We start from the raw sequence: 21,424 nt of genomic DNA, 5'->3' as shown, positions 1-21,424 counted from the left end.
TTGTTACATGATGCATTCTTCTTGTGTAAACTTCAACGTAACATTACAGAATACGACAATTACATCCATATATGAATCTAATAAAGTCCATTTCAGTTAAACTATGTTTTATTGCATCCTGCGTTATAACATCAGCTCCAGAACAAAACAGACGTTCAGTGTGCCCTCCAGCAGCAGCCAAATGCAAGGGTGAGGACTGGTACTACATGTATTCATAGACAAAATATGTGATAAAGGTCAGTTGGAACAAATATAAATCACCTTATCTTTGGTCGTAACGTCAGCTCCAGAACGAATCAGAAGCTCACAAGTCCCGGTGTGGCCCCCAGCAGCTGCTTCATGGAGGGGAGTGCCCTGGTCCTGTATGTACAGATGACGGAGAGGATGTACTGTAACTGAACTGAACTGAACTGTAGTAGTAAATAACATTTTTACCTTTGCCAGAATGGCTAAGGTTATGTTTTGGGCTTGTGAGTCTGTGTGTCTGTGTGTCTGTCTGTCTGTTAACAGCGTAACTCAAGAAGTCTTGGATGGATCCCGATAATATTTGGTAGGTGGGTAGGGGTCGGGAAAACGAAGGTCAAGTTCGATAATGGGCCCCCTAGCGGCTTGCTAAGGTACTGCAGCAGAACATCAATTTTTGATATCTCGTGTTCTGGACATGCTGTGATCATAATTTTTAAGCGGTAGATAGCCCTCGAGGCAGAGAGTAAGTGCTGTGAGTTGGGCCCCCTAGCGGCTTTAATGGAACTGCAGGCGCCGGTTTCCTTTCAAACTTTGGACGAGAATAACTCTGCAACGTGTTGACGGATCGTCATGATTTTTGGTATGTAGACAGAATGAGGGATGACTTACATAATGGTATACTAATTATGCAAATCAACAGCTAATTTGCATAATTAATGAGGAAAATTTATAAATCCACTGCATTCCATGATAGGACTTTAAAACTTGTCACATATGTAGCTGGGAAGGAGAGAAATGTCAATAGATATCAATTATGCAAATGATGGCCTCATTTGCATAATTAATGAGAAAATATAAAAATGTTGACGGATCATCATGTTTTTTGGTATGTACGTAGCGTAAGTGAAGGCCTACATAATGAGATACCAATTATGCAAATCAACAACTAATTTGCATAATTAATGAGGATATTTTATAAATTCACTACATTCCATGATAGGACTTTAAAACTTGTCACATATGTAGCTGAGAAAGAGAGAAATGTCAATACATATTTTTCATGCAAATGATGATCTCATTTGCATAATTAATGAGAAAATGTGAACGTGTTGACGGATCATCATGATTTTTGGCATGTAGATAGCCTAAGTGAAGACTTATATAATGTGATACTTATCATGGAAGTTAACAGCTAAGTTGCATCATTGATTAGGAAAAGTTCATAAATCCACTGCATTCCATTATAGTACTTTCATCAAAGTTGTCACATATGTAACTGAGAAAGAGGGAAAACAGTAAGAGGTGTATTTAAAGACTTTGAAAGAGAAAAAATCAAGAATGGATCAAAGGATCATCATGATTTTTGGTATGCTGACAGCTTAAGTAATGCTTGATACAATTTAATATCAATTAATTGTAACTTGGGATCTAATTTGCATAATCAATGCCAAAATTTTATAAACCAACTCCAAGCATATAATTATAAAGAAAATGAAATGAGTAATGCATCTGTCTACAGACATCATTCTACATAACAAACCTGGTTTATTTGGCAAAGGTATGTGTTCGTGGAACTCTAGTTAAGTCATATTACATCACCAATGCCCATCTTTACACTCAATAACAGGTATGCACGTCTTCATTGTAAGCAAATATGTACATGTATCACCTCATTTTTGGTCGTAGCATCAGCCCCATAACGAATCAGAAGCTCACAAGTCCCGGTGTGACCTCCAGCAGCAGCTTTATGCAGGGGAGTGTCCTGGTCCTGTACAGAGAAGAGTAATAAAGGTGGTGTGTGTAACACAAAATATCTCTCCCTGTTCAGGCTCATTCATGAAGAGGTCGACCTGGTGGTAATGGTGATTGTATTTTGTCAAAATTGTGTCATCTCTATGAAGAGAGGGAAAAAATTTATATCACACCGTAAAGAATTTGCTAATTTGTTTATTCAAAAGATCTCTATTTGTCAGTACAATGTAAATACAAAAGATTGGTGCATGCCGTTCAGTCGAAAATTCGTGTGAGTCCAATTTTTGCTAAATAATGACTTCTACCAACACAGATGAATTTTCAAGTGAATTCAATGTATCGATAGTCTTCCTGGAGTCATAAGACAAACACGTTACATAAAACTACACAGTGCATTGAGACTATTTACACCTTAACCAATTGTTTGCAAAATGTAACCCATAACCTTGGAGTGGCCTTCGGGTCTTGTAAAGACTCTTGTTACTTGATAACCATTATGTAAATAAAAAAAAAAAAACACTTCAGAATCTGTAATGCCTTTAGTGGTAAAATATGGAAGACTCATTCAAGTAGCATATAATATTATCTACCACACTGACTTGATTTGATAGGTGACATCTACACACGCGACTTGGTAAGTGGAAGTAAAACCGTGAATTCATGGGGGAAGTTTGTACAACTGAAACTCTCAACTTGAAAACAGATCATTTTACTACTCTGTAATACAGTTGTAAACATTATAATGTGTGTGCCATGGAAGGGGAAGTACCAGAGCAGAGTGCAAGACTCTCATACAAAAGAAACTCAGTGATGAAATGCCTTGCTTTTTACAAGTCATTTATACCAAAACATTAGCATCAAGGTAATCTCTGAATGGGACTTGTTTGCTGGAAGGGATAATTAAATATTGTGAGTATTGTGACAGGGGCACCATGGGCACCATTGTCCAGGTACAGGTCAGTAGAAAGGAGGGCAGGGTTATAGCTACTTACCTCGTCCCTCGCCTCCAGGTCAGCCCCATTTTGTATCAGAAGCTCTGCTACCTCAGTCTGCCCGTACCTGCTGGCCACATGCAGGGATGTCTGGTCAAGCTGGATAGAACAACAGTTTGGACAGTAACTGAATACAACATGACTGCCAAGAGACAAGCATACTGTCACAAAATGCTATGAAAAAACGCAAACGTGGAATGAAATGAATACAAAAATTTAATATAATTTTTTTTATCACTTCAAATGTTAGAGATCATATCAAAAGTATTTCTAATTATTGGTTTGATAAAATAAGGTAGATGACAGAGAGTTAAATAACTTAACTTAGTATTTGTTATCTTCTGTGTAAAATTTTAAGTGTGGCCCTTTGAAGCATGCAGCAGAGGTTAGCGCATGGGGAGTGCGAAAAGAACATAATATATGATAAAAAGGTCACAATCTTCTGCACCAACCGCTGCGTGCATACATTGTAGATGATAGCAAATAATGGAATAGTCATTCATGTAGCCTTAGTATTACGTTTAATTACTATATTGCAACACTGACTTGGATGACATCCACATGCACAACTGGCTAGTACTAGTAGGTGAAAGTCAAAAACCGTAAGTTCATGTATGAAGAAAGTGTGTCCATTTTTAACATTTTGAAACAGGTGCTTTTACTATTATTCTGCAATATAGCGACGTTTGGGAATGATTATGTACATTATGCACAAGTAGTAAGTCTATGTGTGTTATTCGGGAAGCCACAGAAGGAATATTTATTCATTCATTTATAGAATATGAAAAAAAACTCAGTGACAAAATGCCTTTATATACAAGTTATTTAAACTTACCTTACTCCAGAACAATAGCATCAATCTATCTCTGAATGAGACTTTTTCTTGGAAGGGATCATTTAATTTAGTAGATGACTATTAATGTTGTGAGTGTTGTGACATCATCATGGTCACCATTGTCCCGGTACAGGGCAGGAAAAATGAGAGCAGGGTTATAGCTACTTACCCCGTCCCTCGCCTCCATTTTAGCCCCATTTTTTATCAGAAGCTCTGCTACCTCAGTCTGCCCGCACTCGCTGGCCACATGCAGGGATGACTGGCGAGGCTGGATAGAACAACAGTTCGAACAATACTGGTTACAAAATGCCTGGACAGAGACAAATACACTAATTGCACAAACGTGTAATTTAATATTAAATAGACGTCTAACCCCTGGTAGACAGGGAACAACAGATGCTAAACCAGATAGTGAGTGTGAGTGAGTAAGTGAGATTATGAGTATACTATAATAGTTCATTCATACCTTTCTTCTTGTGAATAAGTAGGGCATAGCTAAGTGGTAGCAATACCAAACTAAGCTATGTCCATCATTGTGACAAGTTGACCTGAACACTATCAGTGAGAGTATGTACAATGTTATGTGAATATCCGAGTGGCGTTGTGCCATGTCACATTCACTTTCATGTAGGTCTGGAATTCCTTACACCTTGACGGTGTTTTGAGATAAACCATGTCACAGGCACAGTAAACCTGATCAGATTCTTTGGGTATGTCTGAAATAATTGTTTGTTGACAGCAAATTTCTGCATAGAGATGCTCTCACTCTAAATCATGTCATATCTTACAAATCTGCAGTTTCCTGTCAGAATTACATGATTATTTATAACACTGGTGAATATAGTTGGCAATTTGGCTCAAATTACTGTTTTTTGTAACATGGTACATTGAAATAGTTTTTCAGCAGTTGACATATCATCAAGTAAGGCTATCAATTGTCAATATTGAGAACAGTATGCACCGCAATATATTGCGCAGATAAAAAAGCCGAAATAACTTGTTGCTGCTAGTTTGTTACCATTCCATCAAAATACTAATCACATTAATTAAAATTGATATTTCAGAAGTCCCACCTTTAGTTTGATCAATGAAAATCAGCATCCTTACCCCTAGCCAGTCAATCTTGGCATTGACGTCCACCCCAGCCTTCAGCCCCTCCCTCACAGTCTGCACATCACCTTTCTGCACAGCCCAGAAGAAGTCCCTCAGGTCCATCTCTGGGGGCAACAGAATGGACAACATGTGACTCAGAATCAAAGGGTGTCTTGGTGTCTTGTTTGCTTTTTTTTAAACAGATCTAGATTATTTATACTTGAAAAAAATGCTCTTGACAATGTTGTTAGTAACAGTTACTGTGCCACTGTCTAAATGTGTAACTTGAGAAAATGAGACAATCAAACTGCTGTTCAAAGTTTAACAGTCAATGCACTAGACAATACTGTCAGTCTCATAAAAATCCTGTGAGTAGCTAGTGGTTTGATCTGGTACATGATGGGGTTGACATGCAAATACAACACGATGGCAAAGGACTGTATAATATTCAGCAGAGTGTGGGATGGAGGGGAAAATTGTCTTCGGGGGAAGCGAAGGGAAAACCATTCAGCCAGCTGGGAGCCTACGTCAGGACCTTCAACCATGTCTTCACTTAGTGTTTAAAGGGGCATTCCACTCCAGAAGCGAGTATTATTTTCTGATAGATGAGATTTTTTGGGATACTAATGCACTCGACTTTTCGCAAAGTTACCTGATTTGTCTTTTAGACAATATTCTTTTCTAAATTAGAGCACCCCCATGCGGACCCGCTTCTAATGTACTGCGCCGTATATGAGTTCGCGACTTCCGTCACACCTTCTCGCTAACGGTAGTCGGGATAAGCTTGACAAAGCAGTCAAGTGATAATCACACATGTAGGGAAATACAAAAAACGTTTGAAGACTATATCATCTTGGGATGGGGATATTTGGCCACTTAACTATAAGGAGTTGAAAGTCGGTCAACGTAAAATGGCGGCGCCAAAACTGCTTGTATGGCCGACGTTGGGCACAATTTCTCGCTAACGGTAGAACCGCTGAGCGAACGAAAGTGGTAGGGTGACTATCGGACGTTTAGGAAGGAACACACAAAGTTTGAAGCTCAGCGGTTCTTGGAATCCAGAGATGTGGTCACTTTTGTGGATCATTCTTCTCTAAAAAGGCTACTTTTATACATCAACAAAATACTACAGAATGACTGCACACATACAGTCTACTCAAAAAGTGATCCTAAAACATCATAGTATCGAAATCTATACTAGTACTAACCGGTACCTGTTCCCATGGTCAAAGCCACGTCCTCCCTCAGCAGCGCACAATGCATTGGAAGGGTCCTCAAGGGAATTCAAGAACTCGTTTGCTACAATGTTCCCTCTTCGTTTAAGCTTAAACTTGTGGTAAATTTGACCAAACAAACTTGATTCAAACATAATTATTTATTGTCTGAGGAATAATACTACTCGTTTCTGGAGTGGAATGCCCCTTTAAAAATAGTATACGTAGGTCAAGGGAAATTTTGAAATGTTGACAGTCTGAAATGCCTAGAGACTTTCTACATTTTGATGGACAAATTTTGCTGGTAGGCTAAGCTATTTTTATGATCTAAGGATGGCCATCCCCCAGCTCAAAAAGTTTTTCAATCATGGCCCTCCCCCATAAAAAAAAATTGAATGGCCCTCCCCCCAGTGCACCAGCTCTTCCCCTGGTAAATATAATGTACAATCCCTAAGACCATACCTGGACTGTAGTCTTAGTTAGAGACAAGTATTTCTGGGATCCCTGGTGGTGTTCAGGTGTCAGTCATATTGGCTCAAAAGACGAGCAATATCCCAAATTACAACATGGCGGCCTGACTGCCACATCAGCAAGCAAACAGGTACAAACACATGCAGACTGGGACTTTGACCCTTCATCACCAGATGTAAGGTTACAGTCCACATGGGAGCCACTTCAAGTCAGGGTGAATATTTGTTTAACTATTGATCTTCAAAACTGTTTTGAGTGATCGCTGACACAAAGCTCGAGAGTTAACAACTCATAAACTTTTGTCTTATGCAAAAACACATCACGCATGCACTCACGCATGCACTCACTCACTCACTCACTCACTCACGCGCTCACTCACTCACTCACTCACTCACTCAACTATGACTGTCACTCACAATTATCTCACTCACTCACTCAATTTCAATCAACTTTCACTCAGACACTCAACTTTCATTCTCACTCAGTCTTGTGCTTTCAATGTACTATTGTACTATTCAAATAAACCTTCTTGGCTGCCTTTGGCCTGTGATTTGACTGTTACAGCTTTTTGAGAGTCAGTTGTGTTCTTGTTCATGACACTCAGGGGTTTTATTAGCTTTTTTCACCGCATAGGCTTAAGGTACAGCAGGCCAGTTCTCAACAAGCAGGAGACATAACTAATTTGCAGTGGGGGGGGGGGGCTATTTCCTGCATATTCGAGACAAGTGTTGGGAACATTTACCTTTATTACTGCCTAAACTATTCCAATGCCAATATTGATTTTTTGAAAAGGGACAAAGGTTCTCCTAGGAGTCAGTTTGACAGTCACTGAAATGTCAGTGTGAATAAGCAACGGATGTGTATAAGAAGAGTCTCGGTAACATGTAATCTACAGCTTGAAAGCACATGTTGGTGTATCTAAAAGACTGCCCACTTACCATCAAATACAGCCAGCACATAAAGCACTCGGAGTCTCGCTTGTTAAGTTGAATCCCATCCCTCAGGGATCCATTCCGGAGGACACACCAGATTCCCGTCATTGTCAATCTCGATGACCTTGAAGTCTTCCGGGAAGACTTTGATGTTCCTGCAGAATCCAGGTACTACGTTAGAGGAGAGATGACAGGTAATGCCACACTCCCCGTGGAGCCTGTGTTCCTCCGCACTGCTGATCAAGTCCTGGTCATCTGTACTGGACAGTGTGTCTTCCATGTTGGGTTGTGTGCTGTTATGTCTGAGCTTCACACTTCTTGACTCGATTATGGAGCTGCAAAACAGGGAAAAAGAGAATCTCATAAGACATTGTAAGGTCACTTGAAACTCTTGAGTTTTTTTTTGGCTAAAAGAACTGTAAGGCCAAATTTCAACTACAATTAGCAAAGCTTAATGTAGCATACATCAAAATGACTGTACAAATACATGCAAAACACTTTCTTCCATATAGTATATATCACTGCTGAAGTGCATCCCGGCAAATCATATGTGAGGGTCCGCACAAGTCATGGTCTTTTTATGAGACATAACAAGCTACTCAATTTTGTTGTTAAGTGTACCCAGCCCACTCTAATTCAACGTTATGTTGAAATGTTATGCTGTTGAAAAGTTATTCACGAAGTGCAAATGGTTCTATGTAGCATGCTGTTTATGTTGAATTCATTCATAATATCAATCCTGGACCCAGTCGCAGCAATGAATGTCCCTGTGAATTATAAACATAACATGCCTGGTTATTGTATAATTGATGTTTATGTCATTAACCTGGGCCGCTTAACTTGTACCATACGGGATTCAATAGAATATATAAAATTCTAGAATATATGCTCCAGTGTGGAGTGTGGCACAGTCGAAAATCCGCAGACCGGATTGGAATGTTGGACTTGCTTATGATTTTTGTTCCAGGACACCAAATATTCTTGACACTTTTGGTACATTTCACATTAAAATGTGTGTTTTCTCCAGTGGGTATGACGTAAATAAAATACAACACGGTGTATAATGAATTCCACTCCACCCTCCGTCCCAGCCCTCCCACAGTTCGGCTTGCAGCTTAAGGTAGCAGACCACAGTATTTCTCCTCGAACCCCGGGGTCTATGACGCGGGTAAATAAAATAGTACGTATAAAACTGTTGAATGAGCGGTAAACAGCCTTATTTGAGACTGAGAGGCAGCCAGATATAACCTGTGCTGCGTGGTGAAAGAAGGTGTCGACTTTGAGACTGCATGATTTGGACTGTGAAAGTTTTCAATTTCGTGTATAAATGCGCCCCATTACGCAACTGCCTTTCTAGTGGAAGCCGGCTGCAGTTCTGTGACCTCCGCAGAGGGGTATTTCAAAGAGGGCGTGAGAAGACGATACACCGACAGGATTTTTTTGTTTTTCAATTTATTTTGTTGCTTGTACCTTCAACTCAAACATATCCGTTTTTGGTATTCCAAAAGTGCGCCCTACTATATTTTTTAATGCGTCGAGGCCACCTTGAAGCCCTTAACTATAGAAATCCCCATAGGCCGAAAACTGTGTTCTGCTACCTAATTAGGGAAATCCTACCCGTGGTTGGGTTGGTAACTTGGGAGATACAGAATACACGTGTTGTAATCTATAGAATCTGACTGATAGAGACCACCTGTATCGTCAAGACAACAACTGATTACATTGTAGTCACAGGACCTTCACCTTTGAGTTTGACCTGTGCATGTGCACTTGGATCCATGAATGGGCTTATGTAGAGTAACAAAATGGTTGAATTTTAAAACTCACTCTAGAGATGCGGATTCACAGAGATCAGAATGCACGTGCAGCAGGGCTCAAAATACTAGGTGCATGTGCACCTTGGTGCACCCAAAATTGAAGCTTTTTTTCTTCTGTTGGTGCACATAATCTCTATCCTATCAAAATCTGCAAGCAATTTAAATCCTGAATCCGTATCTCTAGACTGAGCTCTAAAATTCAATCACTAGTTTTGTTACTCAAGATTTAACTGCAAACAAATGATATAAAAGTACAGCGCCAATTTTTACTCATCTTGGTGACATCTATTAGTTAAGAAATGGTAGTTTGGGTGAAAAATTTAGAAAGCTTAACTTTGCCCCCCACCCACCCACGTGTGTAAAACTCATGTGTAAAACTAAGATATGTTCTCAATTCACTGTCATGCCAGTTTCCTTACTATGGGTAACCTCAACATACGTTTCAATCTCACATTGAAAATTAACGTCAACTTCAAACAGAACGGAATAATAAACTTCAACATACTATAGTACCTTGTCAAACTTTGTGAAGTTTCTGTCTGCAATGAACTCTGACCTTTCGGGCTGTGCCACTCAGGACGAGGGGTGGATCAGGCCACCAGCCACGGCTACAGCCACGGCCAACGTTTGTAGAGAGCTCTTGGAAGCACTGCCGCTTTGCGGTTACTATAGGTACTGCCATTGAGCTGTCTGAGCTACTGTGTGTAACGTTAAGTGAGGATAGAACTAGAATTGTGCTCATAAAAATTGGTATTATTTCTAATGACTAACATTACCCCCACCTAGCCTACACCTGTTTATGCACTGCTTTCAGAAAACTTTTGTGGACTTTCATATCAATTGTTAGCACCTGTTGACTGGCTTTGAACAATTTTCCAACGGAAGCCACCACGACAGAAATATTGGAAGTTTTGTTGGAAATGTATATTAACGCTACAAGTGCACCTAAGTCGTTGCAATCGGTCAGTGGTGGTGATTGAATGGCATTAGCATGTGTGCATGTGTGAGGCTCAATGAGGAATGCTGTATCATGTGAGGTGTGTACAGCAGCATTAGTGAAACAACCCGAGGGGCGAGTAAGAACAGAAAGAAACAACACCCCGACTCCCGGGATTCGAACCCGCGCCGAACCCGGGCAGCCGGATCACAAATCGAACGTGCAAACCGTTCGGCCAAAAGGCTTAAGCCGTTAGGCGTCTTCGGTTTAGCAGTCCTTGAACACCACTGTTACATTAGTATAACTGCAATTCAGCACAAGAAAAGGTACTGTTAGTGTGACTGCAATTCAGCACCAGGGACGGTACTGTTAGTGTGACTGCAATTCAGCACCAGGGACGGTACTGTTGCTTTGACTGCAGTTCAGCACCAGGGACGGTACTGTTAGTGTCACTGCAATTCAGCACCAGGGACGGTACTGTTAGTGTGATTGCAATTCAGCACCAGGGACGGTACTGTTAGTGTGACTGCAACTCAGCACCAGGGACGGTACTGTTAGTGTGACTGCAATTCAGCACTAGGGACGGCAGTTAGTGTGACTGCAATTTAGCATCAGGGACGGTACTGTTAGTGTGACTGCAATTCAGCACCAGGGACGGTACTGTTAGTGTATCAAGCAGATTGGTGCATCCCACACTGTTTCAACTATGACAATTCTCCACAAAGTTTCAATGGCACATTTTATTATATCCAATACCATTGCTTCACATCTTTTTGAATATATACACGGACACTGATTATCATGTATAATCGTTGCTCACAGGATAATATTGTAATATTGAATGGATATTATCTTTGTTGATTTTTTTATCCTCAAGTGTCTAGTCTTTAGGTATGTACAGTATAAAACCAAAACGCATTTATAATTACAAAAGGCACAGTTCAGAATGCTTTGTGAAATTTGTCATGTAACTCGTTTCTCCATTTACCCACTACAGTTCAGATTTTCTTTCCACAAACTTATAGAAAGCAAACTACCTGTTTCTTAATTACATACATAGACTTTGTTATGTACATTGAATTAGTTGTAACCAACCTACACAAAGTTAAAACCATGCCACAACAGTTACAAAATTACAGCAAGTTGTACAATGTCTGGAAAGATGTTGTGTGGTAGGGTTCTTTCATTGAAGTATAAAACATTAGGCGTTTAGTATGTTCTAAATGTCAACGTTACATTTTATCTGTTTGCCATATGCATTTATCAGATTATTGCTGTTAACCAATTGCAACTTTGCACTAAATGTGCTAGGACAAGCTTAAGCCATGACTTCTAAGGCATCCGGGTACACCTCTCCTAGGACGGCCTTCAACACCTGACGTGCATTTGCTCCTTTTACTCTCACAGTGTCCAGCAGTGCGCGTGCGCGTTCCTGAGGTGTGGGCTTGCTCCTGATGATGTCACAATCCTCCGTGCTGAGAACGTCACGTGTCTGTAGGTGGTCCAAAAGTGGTTCCACGTCCCTTATTGCATGCACCAGCTTAGAGCGACGTCTGTGCAGATGGTCTTCCCTATCCTCGGTCTGATCTGTACCCATCAGCATGTCAGCTGCAAGGGGATCAACCTTCCTCAGGACTGCCTGGAACGTCTGGTTTGCATATTCTCCCTTTGTGTCCAGAATGGCCAACATCGCGCGTGTGCGGTCCTGGGGTGTACTTTTGGCCCTGATGACGTCACACTCCTCCATAGTTAGGATGTCGCTTTCCTGTAGATGGTCCAGGATTGGCTCTACATTCCGCAAAGCCATGACCAGTTGTGAGCGGTTCTTGACCAGCGGGTCCTCCATATCCTGTGGCTCATCGATGCTCAGTGTTGCCATCAGCATGTCTGTTGAAAGAAGGTCAACTTCAGTCTGGACTGGCTTGAACACTTTCGTTTCTACAGAGTCCTGGACCAACTCTGGAGAGTTCCTCGTGGCCTGGTCCTCCCTATCCTGTAGCGCATCGGCCAGCTGTGGTGGCATCGTCGTTCCTTGTTCCCAGGCGTCATCTGCACTTTGGACTGCCTGGAATACCTTAGTCTCCTCGGTATCCTGTCGAGCACGAGCCTGGACCAGCTTTGGGAAGGTCCTGGTGGCAAGGCGTTCCCTATCCTGTGGCTCATCGGTCAGCTGTGATGGCATAATGTCTTGTTCACGGGTGTCAACTTCCCATGGCGATGGCTGGGAAGCCTTTGTGTCCTCGGTGTCTGGGTCTCCATCCTCTGAACACAGCAGGTCATTGATCTGTTCAGTGAACTGAAGTACTGGATGGACAACTGTACCGCTCTCTGCTGTTGCCTTGCTGATCTCCTCCTTGCCATAGGAGTAGAATTCCTCCCTGTGTTCTCTTAGTGCACGCGCGCTGAGTATATTCTCTACTGTGCCTGTTCCTGGACTGCACTCATAGAGCACATCAGCGATGATGTTCTCCAGCTGCTGCAGCATCTTGCCGCACTGCACCTTGTCACCCTGCACACTCCGGACACAGATGTTGACTGCTCGGCTGTCCGGAGAGAGTTTGATCAGACCTTCCACGTTCTTGCCCGCACACGTGGCGCCATCTCTCCACAGTGACGGGCGATTCTCAAGCTCCCTCATCAGGCAGGTCTGCACTTGGGGAAAGAAGGCAGAGGAAAACATATCAGTAGAGTCGGTACACTGGACTTGCTTCCCAAAGTAGACTACCTTTGGTTCTGCTGGTGGTTGCCACACCTCGTCAGGCATGGTTTGTGTCAGCAGCCCTGGGATGATGTAGGTCTCTTCGTCAAAGGTGTGGCAGAGCTGGAACTCTTGCAGCAGGGTGATCACAAGATCAACGTCAGCAACGTCATGGAACACACGCTGCAGCTCCTCCCTGGTAACGTAGTCGTCACTTGTTCTGTTTAGGTGGTTTTCAAAGAAGTCTGGCGCCATGACTCGACCGAAGACGTCTGTGCCGAGCCAGTTGGGCTTCAGGACAATGATGGGGTCAGAAGTGGCCGGAGTGATGAACAGAATCTGCGTTGAGAATAAAGTTTAAGATATATAAATTGGTATAAGTGCACACCTGGACACTGTTCATCTGTTTACTTAAGCAGTTTCAGTCAAGTCATAATATACCAAAAGCTAACATACCAAAACTTAACACCATAACTCTTTACACATTCGTATGTACGTAGCTCGTGATACAAACTACCAAGATATAACACATGAATAAAATTTATCTACTAACTACATGTGAAAACCATGAGATTGCAGAACAATTGTGCGTGATGCCTCCTTTTCGCTGAAGCATTGCCAATTATAAAGTATTTTAGTACCTCTGCCAGGTGGTGCAAGAATCTTGAAGATTTCTTGAGGAAGTCCTCGGTCACAAATCTGTCAAGCTCCTTGACTTCACTCAGGTAGTCAGGCCACATCATCACGGGGCACTTCTGGGTTTTACTCTTGCACCACTTTGGTAGATGCTCCATGATCTTTGCACACAGCATGGGCATGTCGCGTTGGTGCTGTTGGTTTTTGAATAGCAAGTTGTATACATGTTAAGGATTTCTGTGGTCTTCACATAATGTGGCATGTTTTTGTTTTGTTTTGCTATTTATCCAGAATTATGTACATGTAGTTTCATGTATTTTTAAATCAGCCTCTTTGAGATATACTTCTATTTTCTTTTCTCTAGTCTACTGTCACAGTGATTAAAATAAAAGCATACTTTAAATGATCTTATGGTAGAGGCGATTATACACAGTAAGAAGCGACATAGTGGGTAGTTTTAGAGCCTCACTTGAATCAATGTCGCTCCTATCCTAACTAGAAGAGACTTGAGTCGGTCCATCTCAGGTGTCCGGGTCCTCCTACAGTCCATCAGGATCACTTCATCTGAGATACGGAGGTGGTCTTTGAACTCTGTTTGCATCGTATGAACAACAAGGGTCGCTCGGTCCTGTCCTAGTTGTGTCAAGGAATATTTCCATTATAGAAAGTAAATCCATGCAATAAGGTCAGTTCATACACATATTCGAGTGATTACATGTATTTGAGTCAAACGAGTCGAGTGCATCTGTGGTCGTAAGATGAAAATTGAAAATGTTCTGACTAGATAGCTATAGCAATTGATGTTAATACAATTAGAACATACGAGTTTGGAGACCTTATACCTACATGAAATATTTAGTGCTTTTGTAAATTTAATGCTTTCGTTTCATTGAATTTGCAAATAAGGCTGTAACTAGCACAATCTACTCAAATGATGGTCTTTTGGTAATTGCATTAAATTCACAAAATCTCTAAATATTTCATGGAGGTATGAAATAAACATTTTCCTTACCTATGGCAGGGTCCACCTGATCTGCATTACTGGCCACCAGGATGACGTCAGGCTGCCGGTTTGGGTTGCAGGACTTGATGAAACACAACCACCAGGTAACCTATGGTAACACGGATTGACAAGTTATGTCAGATCTTGCAAAATCTGAAAGAAAACTACATAATCTATAGTTGTGCATTTCATTTTTAGATATTTCGCCTTTTAGAACTAGAAATAATTGATTGCACTAAGTGCTAAAAGCATGGCAACGCGTTGTGCATTCCATTTGGTGATACATTACATGAGCATCATCCGAATGTTTGTGACGACATATGCCAGTTGATCAAGTCCTTCGCACACCGTCCAAGGTGTATAGGGTGGGCAAATATCTTTATTCTTAGGCCACACAACAACTTACATTTATATTACACTGGTAGTAGTGTATGTTTATCTCCCTAATCTTTTCCAAATGCTACGTGCTAAGCAGCGAAAGCATTATGGGCCATTTTACAGTCTGACCTGGTCCAACGCTGGGGATCAAAACTAACTGTGACCTACAAAATACAAAGGGGCAAACTCTGCTCATTAGACCATTGTACCGGTTTAGGTAGCAATCATTGCATGCTGTGCCAAGCTTCTGTAGTCACAAAAGCTTGAATCCTGTTTTATACCCGTTAAAGACTATATTTTTGTACCTGTTGTTCTTGGGTCTTCTTATCGTCCACGATGTTGTACAGCACAATGAAGACGGTGTTCTCTGCATCCATGAACATGCTGTGCGTCACCGCATACTCTGACTGACCAGCAAAGTCCCACACGCTGACCTCCCCCACCCCTGGAACATGGAACGTTCCAATATCCACACCTGGGGTGGGCTCATGAGGTTGGCTCACTGACCTTCGGGAGAATCTTTGGATCAGTGCAGACAGCAGGCCCTGGTGTGTGTAAGATGCGGGTGTCATTACCGGTATATATAATTGGTGGGAAATGACTTGTATGTATATTTTTGGTCGAATAACCAGACAGAGCAACATTTTAGAAAAGTAAGAATAATTCACACCTTTCTATTTAATATAGGATGAAACAGGATTTGAACGATCATGACTAAGGTACATGTAACGTGCCTTAGTGAGACTTTGCTTCAGCGTGGACTTCCCAGTTGCCTCCTTCCCTCCTATGAACACCTTAAACCTGTTGACCTTCACCCCGCCTGACTGCTGCAGCAGCTCGTGGTAGGACTTCTCTTGTTTTGCCTGTTTGTCAAGGTTCTGATAGGACAAATGTTTCAAATCAGCATATTCTTCCCACAAAGGAACCATCAACAGAGTAGACAGAGTAGTTGTTAGAAAGGTCCGTTGATAAGTAATAATTCAGCACACCAGTTATATTTGTCTCCACCTTTTATTCACGTCCTGGCCTCACAACCATTCCTATATATATATATATATATATATATATATATATATAGATAGATAGATAGATAGATAGATAGATAGATAGATAATAGTACCAGATAATAGCACCAACTGATGGAAAAGTGTTGTGGGCTACTAAGTGATTTACCTTCCAGTGCCGTCGAGTCTCCGGATCCGTTGCACAATCCAAGGGAGTCATCCCCTCCTGTAATGTAAACATGAAAGATGTGCTTAATGTCTTGCTGTTACTGACCAATCTCTCATGGTCCATTCAGACCAAAGGAGGCAAAAAACAGCTTGCCAACTAACAGAGTTAAGTAAGTGAAAATAACAGCAGAGTATTGTATGATTTGTGAAAGATCATTTGATTTGATTTGATTTGATTTATTTTGCACAATCAGTAAAAAAAGATAACATAAAACAAATTAACGGATGAAAATACATGCAGGGGGAAGAAAAAATCCTCATGGCTTATACATAATCTTCTTCCAAAGTAACTAATAATAATACAATTGAACAACTCATTGGATAGAAGTGTAAAACTTATACATCAGACAATTATGTACTAACCAAAAGAATTATATTATTTAACAAAAAGGAAGGAAATCATAATAGTTGATAATTGATAACTAAGGCAATATCATAACGGCGAAATGAACCAGCGTGACTGGGTGGCGTAATCGGCAGCCCATTGAGCTCAGGCCCAAGAGGTCCTGGGTTCAATTTGCATGACATTCTTCACTTTACTCAGGTACCTAGCTTTGGCTAGGGCCGTCCCTCGGATAGGACGTTAAATGGAGGTCCCATGTTTGAGGAGCCACACCTCACGTTGAACAACCCCCACACATTCCGAAAAAGAGTAGGGCATGCCCCGGTGTGCGATAGGGCAAACCATTCTGTCTGGAGTTGGTGATTCACCTCAAATCACTCAAATGGACGCCTGGCAAACCTTCCTCTAGTATAAGACATACAGTGATTTACACCATTCACCCAGATGGGAGACCTGGCGCATCCCCAGAAAGAAATATGTATGCTGCTTGTAGAAAATTGTTTCATGTAGACTTTGAGTGTGACCTTGCTACAATGTATATGGAGCATTATGTCTTGTGTAGGCAATGTAACATTTTGATAATTTAAGGTTACATCCCAGGGCTCGAAATACTACCTGTATATGCAGGTTAGTGCATGTAAAATTGGAGCTGTGCAGGTATTCTGGTGTCTACCTGTACCTAACCTGCACTGGTGCATGTACTTGGTTTTATACAAATGTACATAAATGTCCTATGATGTTGATGTATGTGGATTGTTATTAGCTGCATTGACTGTTGACCACCTATAAAGTATAAAAGAAAAAAAAAGCAATGGTCACTGAACAATTTTAGTATGATCCATACTTCCTAACTTCAGAGTGGTGCAGGTAAAATTTGTCTGGTGCAGGTAATTTTCAATGTTACCTGCACCAGTGCAGGTATGCAGAAAAAAGCATTTCGAGCCCTGCATCCATACAGACTTGGACTGAGGCGTGGAATGGCTCTATATAAACAGGGAGGACTGACATGATAAGTAATTGTTGATAACTTAATCCAACTTTGTATTCAATAACATGTATTCACATGACCATTTGAAAAAACATATATCATGACGCAGTGTTCTTCAGAATCTGTAGGCTTCAAGGCAAAATTACAGAAGACAAATATACTCCATAGAGCTTAAATGTGGGGTCCATATTTGAAATAAGCTAAAATCTATTTCACCCTATTCTGATCCATAACGTCTGCCCCAGCACGAATCAGAAGCTCACAAGTCTCGGTGTGGTCCTTAGCAGCAGCCAGATGCAAGGACGTGGACCAGTCCTGTACAGGGAGGACGGACATGGTAAGTACTGTTGTTATTATGAATTTAAAGTATTACTAACATTATAACATTCAAGGAATTCACATTCTATTGAGTTGTTGAGTTTAGGTTATCCATGTTGTTTTTGAGTGAGTGTGGTTGTTACATGATGCAGTGTTCTTCAGAATCGGTACGTAGGCTTCAATGTAAAATTACAGCAGACAAATATTACGTCCATCGGGTTTAGATATGGGGCCCATACATTATGATTTTGAAATAAGCTAAAATTTATTTTACCTTATTCTGGACCATAACATCGGCCCCAGAACGAATCAGAAGCTCACAAGTCCCAGTGCTGCCCCAAGCAGCAGCTTTATGAAGGGGTGTGGACTGGTCCTGTACAGGGAAGACAGACATGGTAGTAATGTTAATTTAAAGTAGCATTCACCAACATTCAACTTAATGCATGTAATGAATTCACATTTAAACAGTTTAGATTATTCAATGTTATTTTTGAGTGAGTGTGATTACATTCACATCTGAGTCTAATAAGATCCATTTAAAAACCAAGTTAAACTATGTTTCACCTCATCCTGGACCATAACATCAGCCCCAGAACGAATCAGAAGCTCACAAGTCCCGGTGTGGCCCTCAGCAGCAGCTTTATGAAGGGGTGTGGACTGGCCCTGTGCAGAGAAAAGTGATAAGGTGGTCTGTGTAACACAAAGTCTCCCTATTCAAGCTCATTCATGTAGAGGCTGACCAGGTGATAATGCTGTTTGTTGTGTTTGGTCATAAATGTGTCGTCACTGTAACTTGTAAAGAGAGGAAAATAACTAGCTATTATGATATCACGCTGTAAATACTTGTTTACAAAATCAAAGAGAAACTTCAGTAATGCCTTTAGTGGTAAAATATGGAAGACTCATTCATACAGCATGTGTTTGACCACTGCCACACTGACTTGATTTGATGGGTGGCATTCACACACGCGACTCAGTAAGTGAAAGTAAAACTGTGAGTTCAATTTTGAAGTTTGTCCAATTGAAACAGTAAAATAGATCATTTTAGTATTCTGTAATGCATTTGTGAACAATTATGTGTGTGTCGGGGGGAATTCCCGGACCTGGGTACAATACTCTCATACAAATATACTCAGTTACAAAATACTTGCTTTTTACACGTTAGTTCAAGAGCAATAGCGTCAAGGTTATCTCTGAATGAGACTTTTTTGTTGGAAAGGATAATATGTAGATGACTAGTATTAGTTGTGATTGTTATGACAGGGGTACCATGGGCACCAATGCCCAAGTACAGGTCAGGAAAAACAGGATCAGGTTATAGTAACTTACCATGTCCCTCGCCTCCAGGTTAGCCTCATTTTGGATCAGAAGCTTTGCTACCTCAGTCTGCCCGTACTCGCTGGCCAGATGCAGGGGTGTCCAGTCAAACTGGATAGAACAACAGTTGAGACAATAAACGGTTACAAAATGACTGTCCAGAGACAGAGACAAATGATAAAATGCTATGAAAAAGTGCAAATGTGTAATCAAATCAATAGATGGATTATCATCATCATGGGCACCATAATATTGTCCTGAGGTACACCTGGTCAGGAAAAATTAGGGCAGGGTTACAGCTACTTACCTTTATCCTCGCCTCCAGGTCAGCCCCATTTTGCATTGGGCTGACCTGGACTCAACAACAGTTTGGACAGTGAACGGTTGCAAAATGCCTGTCCAGAGACAAGTATTACTATTATAAAATGCTATAAAATATCACAAACGTGGACTGAAATGAATACATTCAAATATTATAACTTCAAAAGCTAAAGATCATTTTAAAAGTATTCTTAAATAATGGTTTGATAAGATAAGAGAACAGATGACAGAGAGCACTTCAATATTTGTTTTCTTCTGTGTAGTATTGTAATGCGTGGCCCTTTGAAGCATGTAGCAGAGGTTGACGGGGAGTGCGAAAAGAAAATGGGACATCTGATAAAAGGGTCACAATCTTCCCGCCAACCTCTATTTGCATGGAAGATATATAAATCATAGAATAGTTATTCGTGTAGCCATTATTTTATAAGTTTAGCCACACTGACTCGGATGACATCCACTGTCTACTAGCTAAAAGGGAAAAACCGCAGGTTCCTGTCTGAAGAAAGGGTGTCCATTTTAAACATTTAAAACGGATCCTTTTACTATTCTGCAACATGTTTGGGAAAGATTATGTGACGTACGCACAAGTAGTAAGTGTGTGTGTTGGCCGGGAGGCCACATAAGAAATACGAAAAAAACTCAGTGACAAAATGCCTTTTTACGAGTCATTTACACCTGCTCCAGAACATAGTGTCAAGGTTATCTCTGAATGAGACTTGTTTGTTGGAAAGGATAATATGTAGATTGACTATTAATGTTGTTAGTGTTGTGACAGGGGTACCTGGTTACAACTTATTATATTAACTGTACAGGGACCGACAGTCTCGTCATACCGAATTAGTACGAGGGTGTAAAAGGATCAGGCCTACCATATCGTAAGAAGGGTAACTAATGGCGTAACTACAGCCCGATAATCTTGAAATATAGATAATTGTTTTACCCATCTGAAGTCGTTGACGTCCACCCCAGCCGCCAGCCCCCTCCTCACAGTCTGCACGTCACCTTCCCGCACAGCCGTTAAGAACGTGTCCAGGTCCATCTCCTGAGAACCTGCTATAATGGTACACAGGATGTGCCGGGAAAGCATGTTTACTTTTAGAATTTTCTTCTCTCCCAGACGAACATAGAAGGATGTAATGGGAATGAAGTAAGGTATATATAACGAAAATACATGATTCTGTTGCAGGATTTTCCATGCAATCGTTTTCATTAGTAAGCTATGTATCAGTAATCATCGGGTATGATTGTGCGTTTAATCAGTTCGGTGGTCAACCCAGCCAAGACGTAAACATGGTACAGTGTAACACTCAAAGTAAATCATTAACGAGATAAAACCGCGCGCGTTACCGGTAGCAACACAAGGACGCCACCAGGCGGTGAGTCTGTATACTGCCCTTGTAATTTTTCACACATTTTGCCCACATTTTCCAATTCATCCTACGGGTACACAAACCGACTCTAATCTGAGTGCTATCGTTGTTAGTATAGAATGTCTGTTGTTGCCAAATAGCAAAAACAACACATTTTTGTATTTGGAAAAGATGCTTTTTAAAAGAAATTGATACATTTGAAAGCACGGGCAAGCAATGAAGTCCATTGAACTGCCGTGTGTGTTAGTGTGTATATGTGTGTGTTGGGGTGAGGAAGGGGGCTTGTTAATTTTTGGCTGTGTTAATTATGTCAAGGAGATTACCCTTATATATGGTATATATACCTAATATGGTGATTTACATCATTCACCCGGACGGGAGACATGGCGCATCCCCGTCTTGTAATTAGCCAGCGGAGGGGTATGTCACCCCGTAAGGGGCGGTATAACCCCGTCGTGTGTAAGCATGTGGACCGATGATAATGATGATGTAACTAAGCCACTGAACAATATTTCGTTTAGACAGCGACAGCGTTTTATTCAGTCAAACCATTAAAACTACGATGGAACAAACATAATTCGTGAGACCTTTC

The 21,424-nt window shown here is 41.1% G+C and overlaps 2 protein-coding genes across 2 annotated transcripts; both read right to left on the bottom strand.

The window, feature by feature from the left end:
* Nucleotides 1–10,953: 10,953 nt before the first annotated feature.
* Nucleotides 10,954–13,740, bottom strand: LOC118416597. The gene is made up of 2 exons (XM_035821751.1): nt 13,568–13,740; nt 10,954–13,265 (listed from the first exon to the last, which is right to left on the bottom strand). Exons 1-2 carry the CDS (start codon nt 13,736–13,738, stop codon nt 11,547–11,549), a joined length of 1,890 nt encoding a protein of 629 aa, XP_035677644.1. The 5' UTR covers nt 13,739–13,740; the 3' UTR covers nt 10,954–11,546.
* A 4,393-nt stretch (nt 13,741–18,133) lies between these two features.
* LOC118416322 (myotrophin-like) lies at nt 18,134–20,549 on the bottom strand. Its single transcript, XM_035821412.1, has 4 exons — nt 20,403–20,549; nt 19,154–19,252; nt 18,369–18,487; nt 18,134–18,197 (listed from the first exon to the last, which is right to left on the bottom strand). Exons 1-4 carry the CDS (start codon nt 20,547–20,549, stop codon nt 18,134–18,136), a joined length of 429 nt encoding a protein of 142 aa, XP_035677305.1.
* Between the last annotated feature and the right edge of the window lie 875 nt (nt 20,550–21,424).

The sequence above is a fragment of the Branchiostoma floridae genome, chromosome 5 (genome assembly GCF_000003815.2).
Source record: "Branchiostoma floridae strain S238N-H82 chromosome 5, Bfl_VNyyK, whole genome shotgun sequence".
Lineage (NCBI taxonomy): Eukaryota > Metazoa > Chordata > Leptocardii > Amphioxiformes > Branchiostomatidae > Branchiostoma > Branchiostoma floridae.
Note: the sequence above shows the minus strand (reverse complement) of the source record. Positions and strands in the feature narration are given on the sequence as shown.

Bases quoted from the DNA above. Each gene is read 5' to 3' on its own strand.
- LOC118416597 (XM_035821751.1), bottom strand. From the start codon at position 13,738: ATGCTGTGTGCAAAGATCATGGAGCATCTACCAAAGTGGTGCAAGAGT. The intron at 13,266-13,567 runs GTACTAAAATAC...TTCTCAACGCAG, and splicing joins TCTTGCACCACCTGGCAGAG to ATTCTGTTCATCACTCCGGC.
- LOC118416322 (XM_035821412.1), bottom strand. From the start codon at position 20,549: ATGCTTTCCCGGCACATCCTGTGTACCATTATAGCAGGTTCTCAGGAG. The intron at 19,253-20,402 runs GTAAAACAATTA...TGTTCTATCCAG, and splicing joins ACGTCAACGACTTCAGATGG to TTTGACTGGACACCCCTGCA. The intron at 18,198-18,368 runs GTTTTTAAATGG...TTCCCTGTACAG, and splicing joins GTGAAACATAGTTTAACTTG to GACCAGTCCACACCCCTTCA.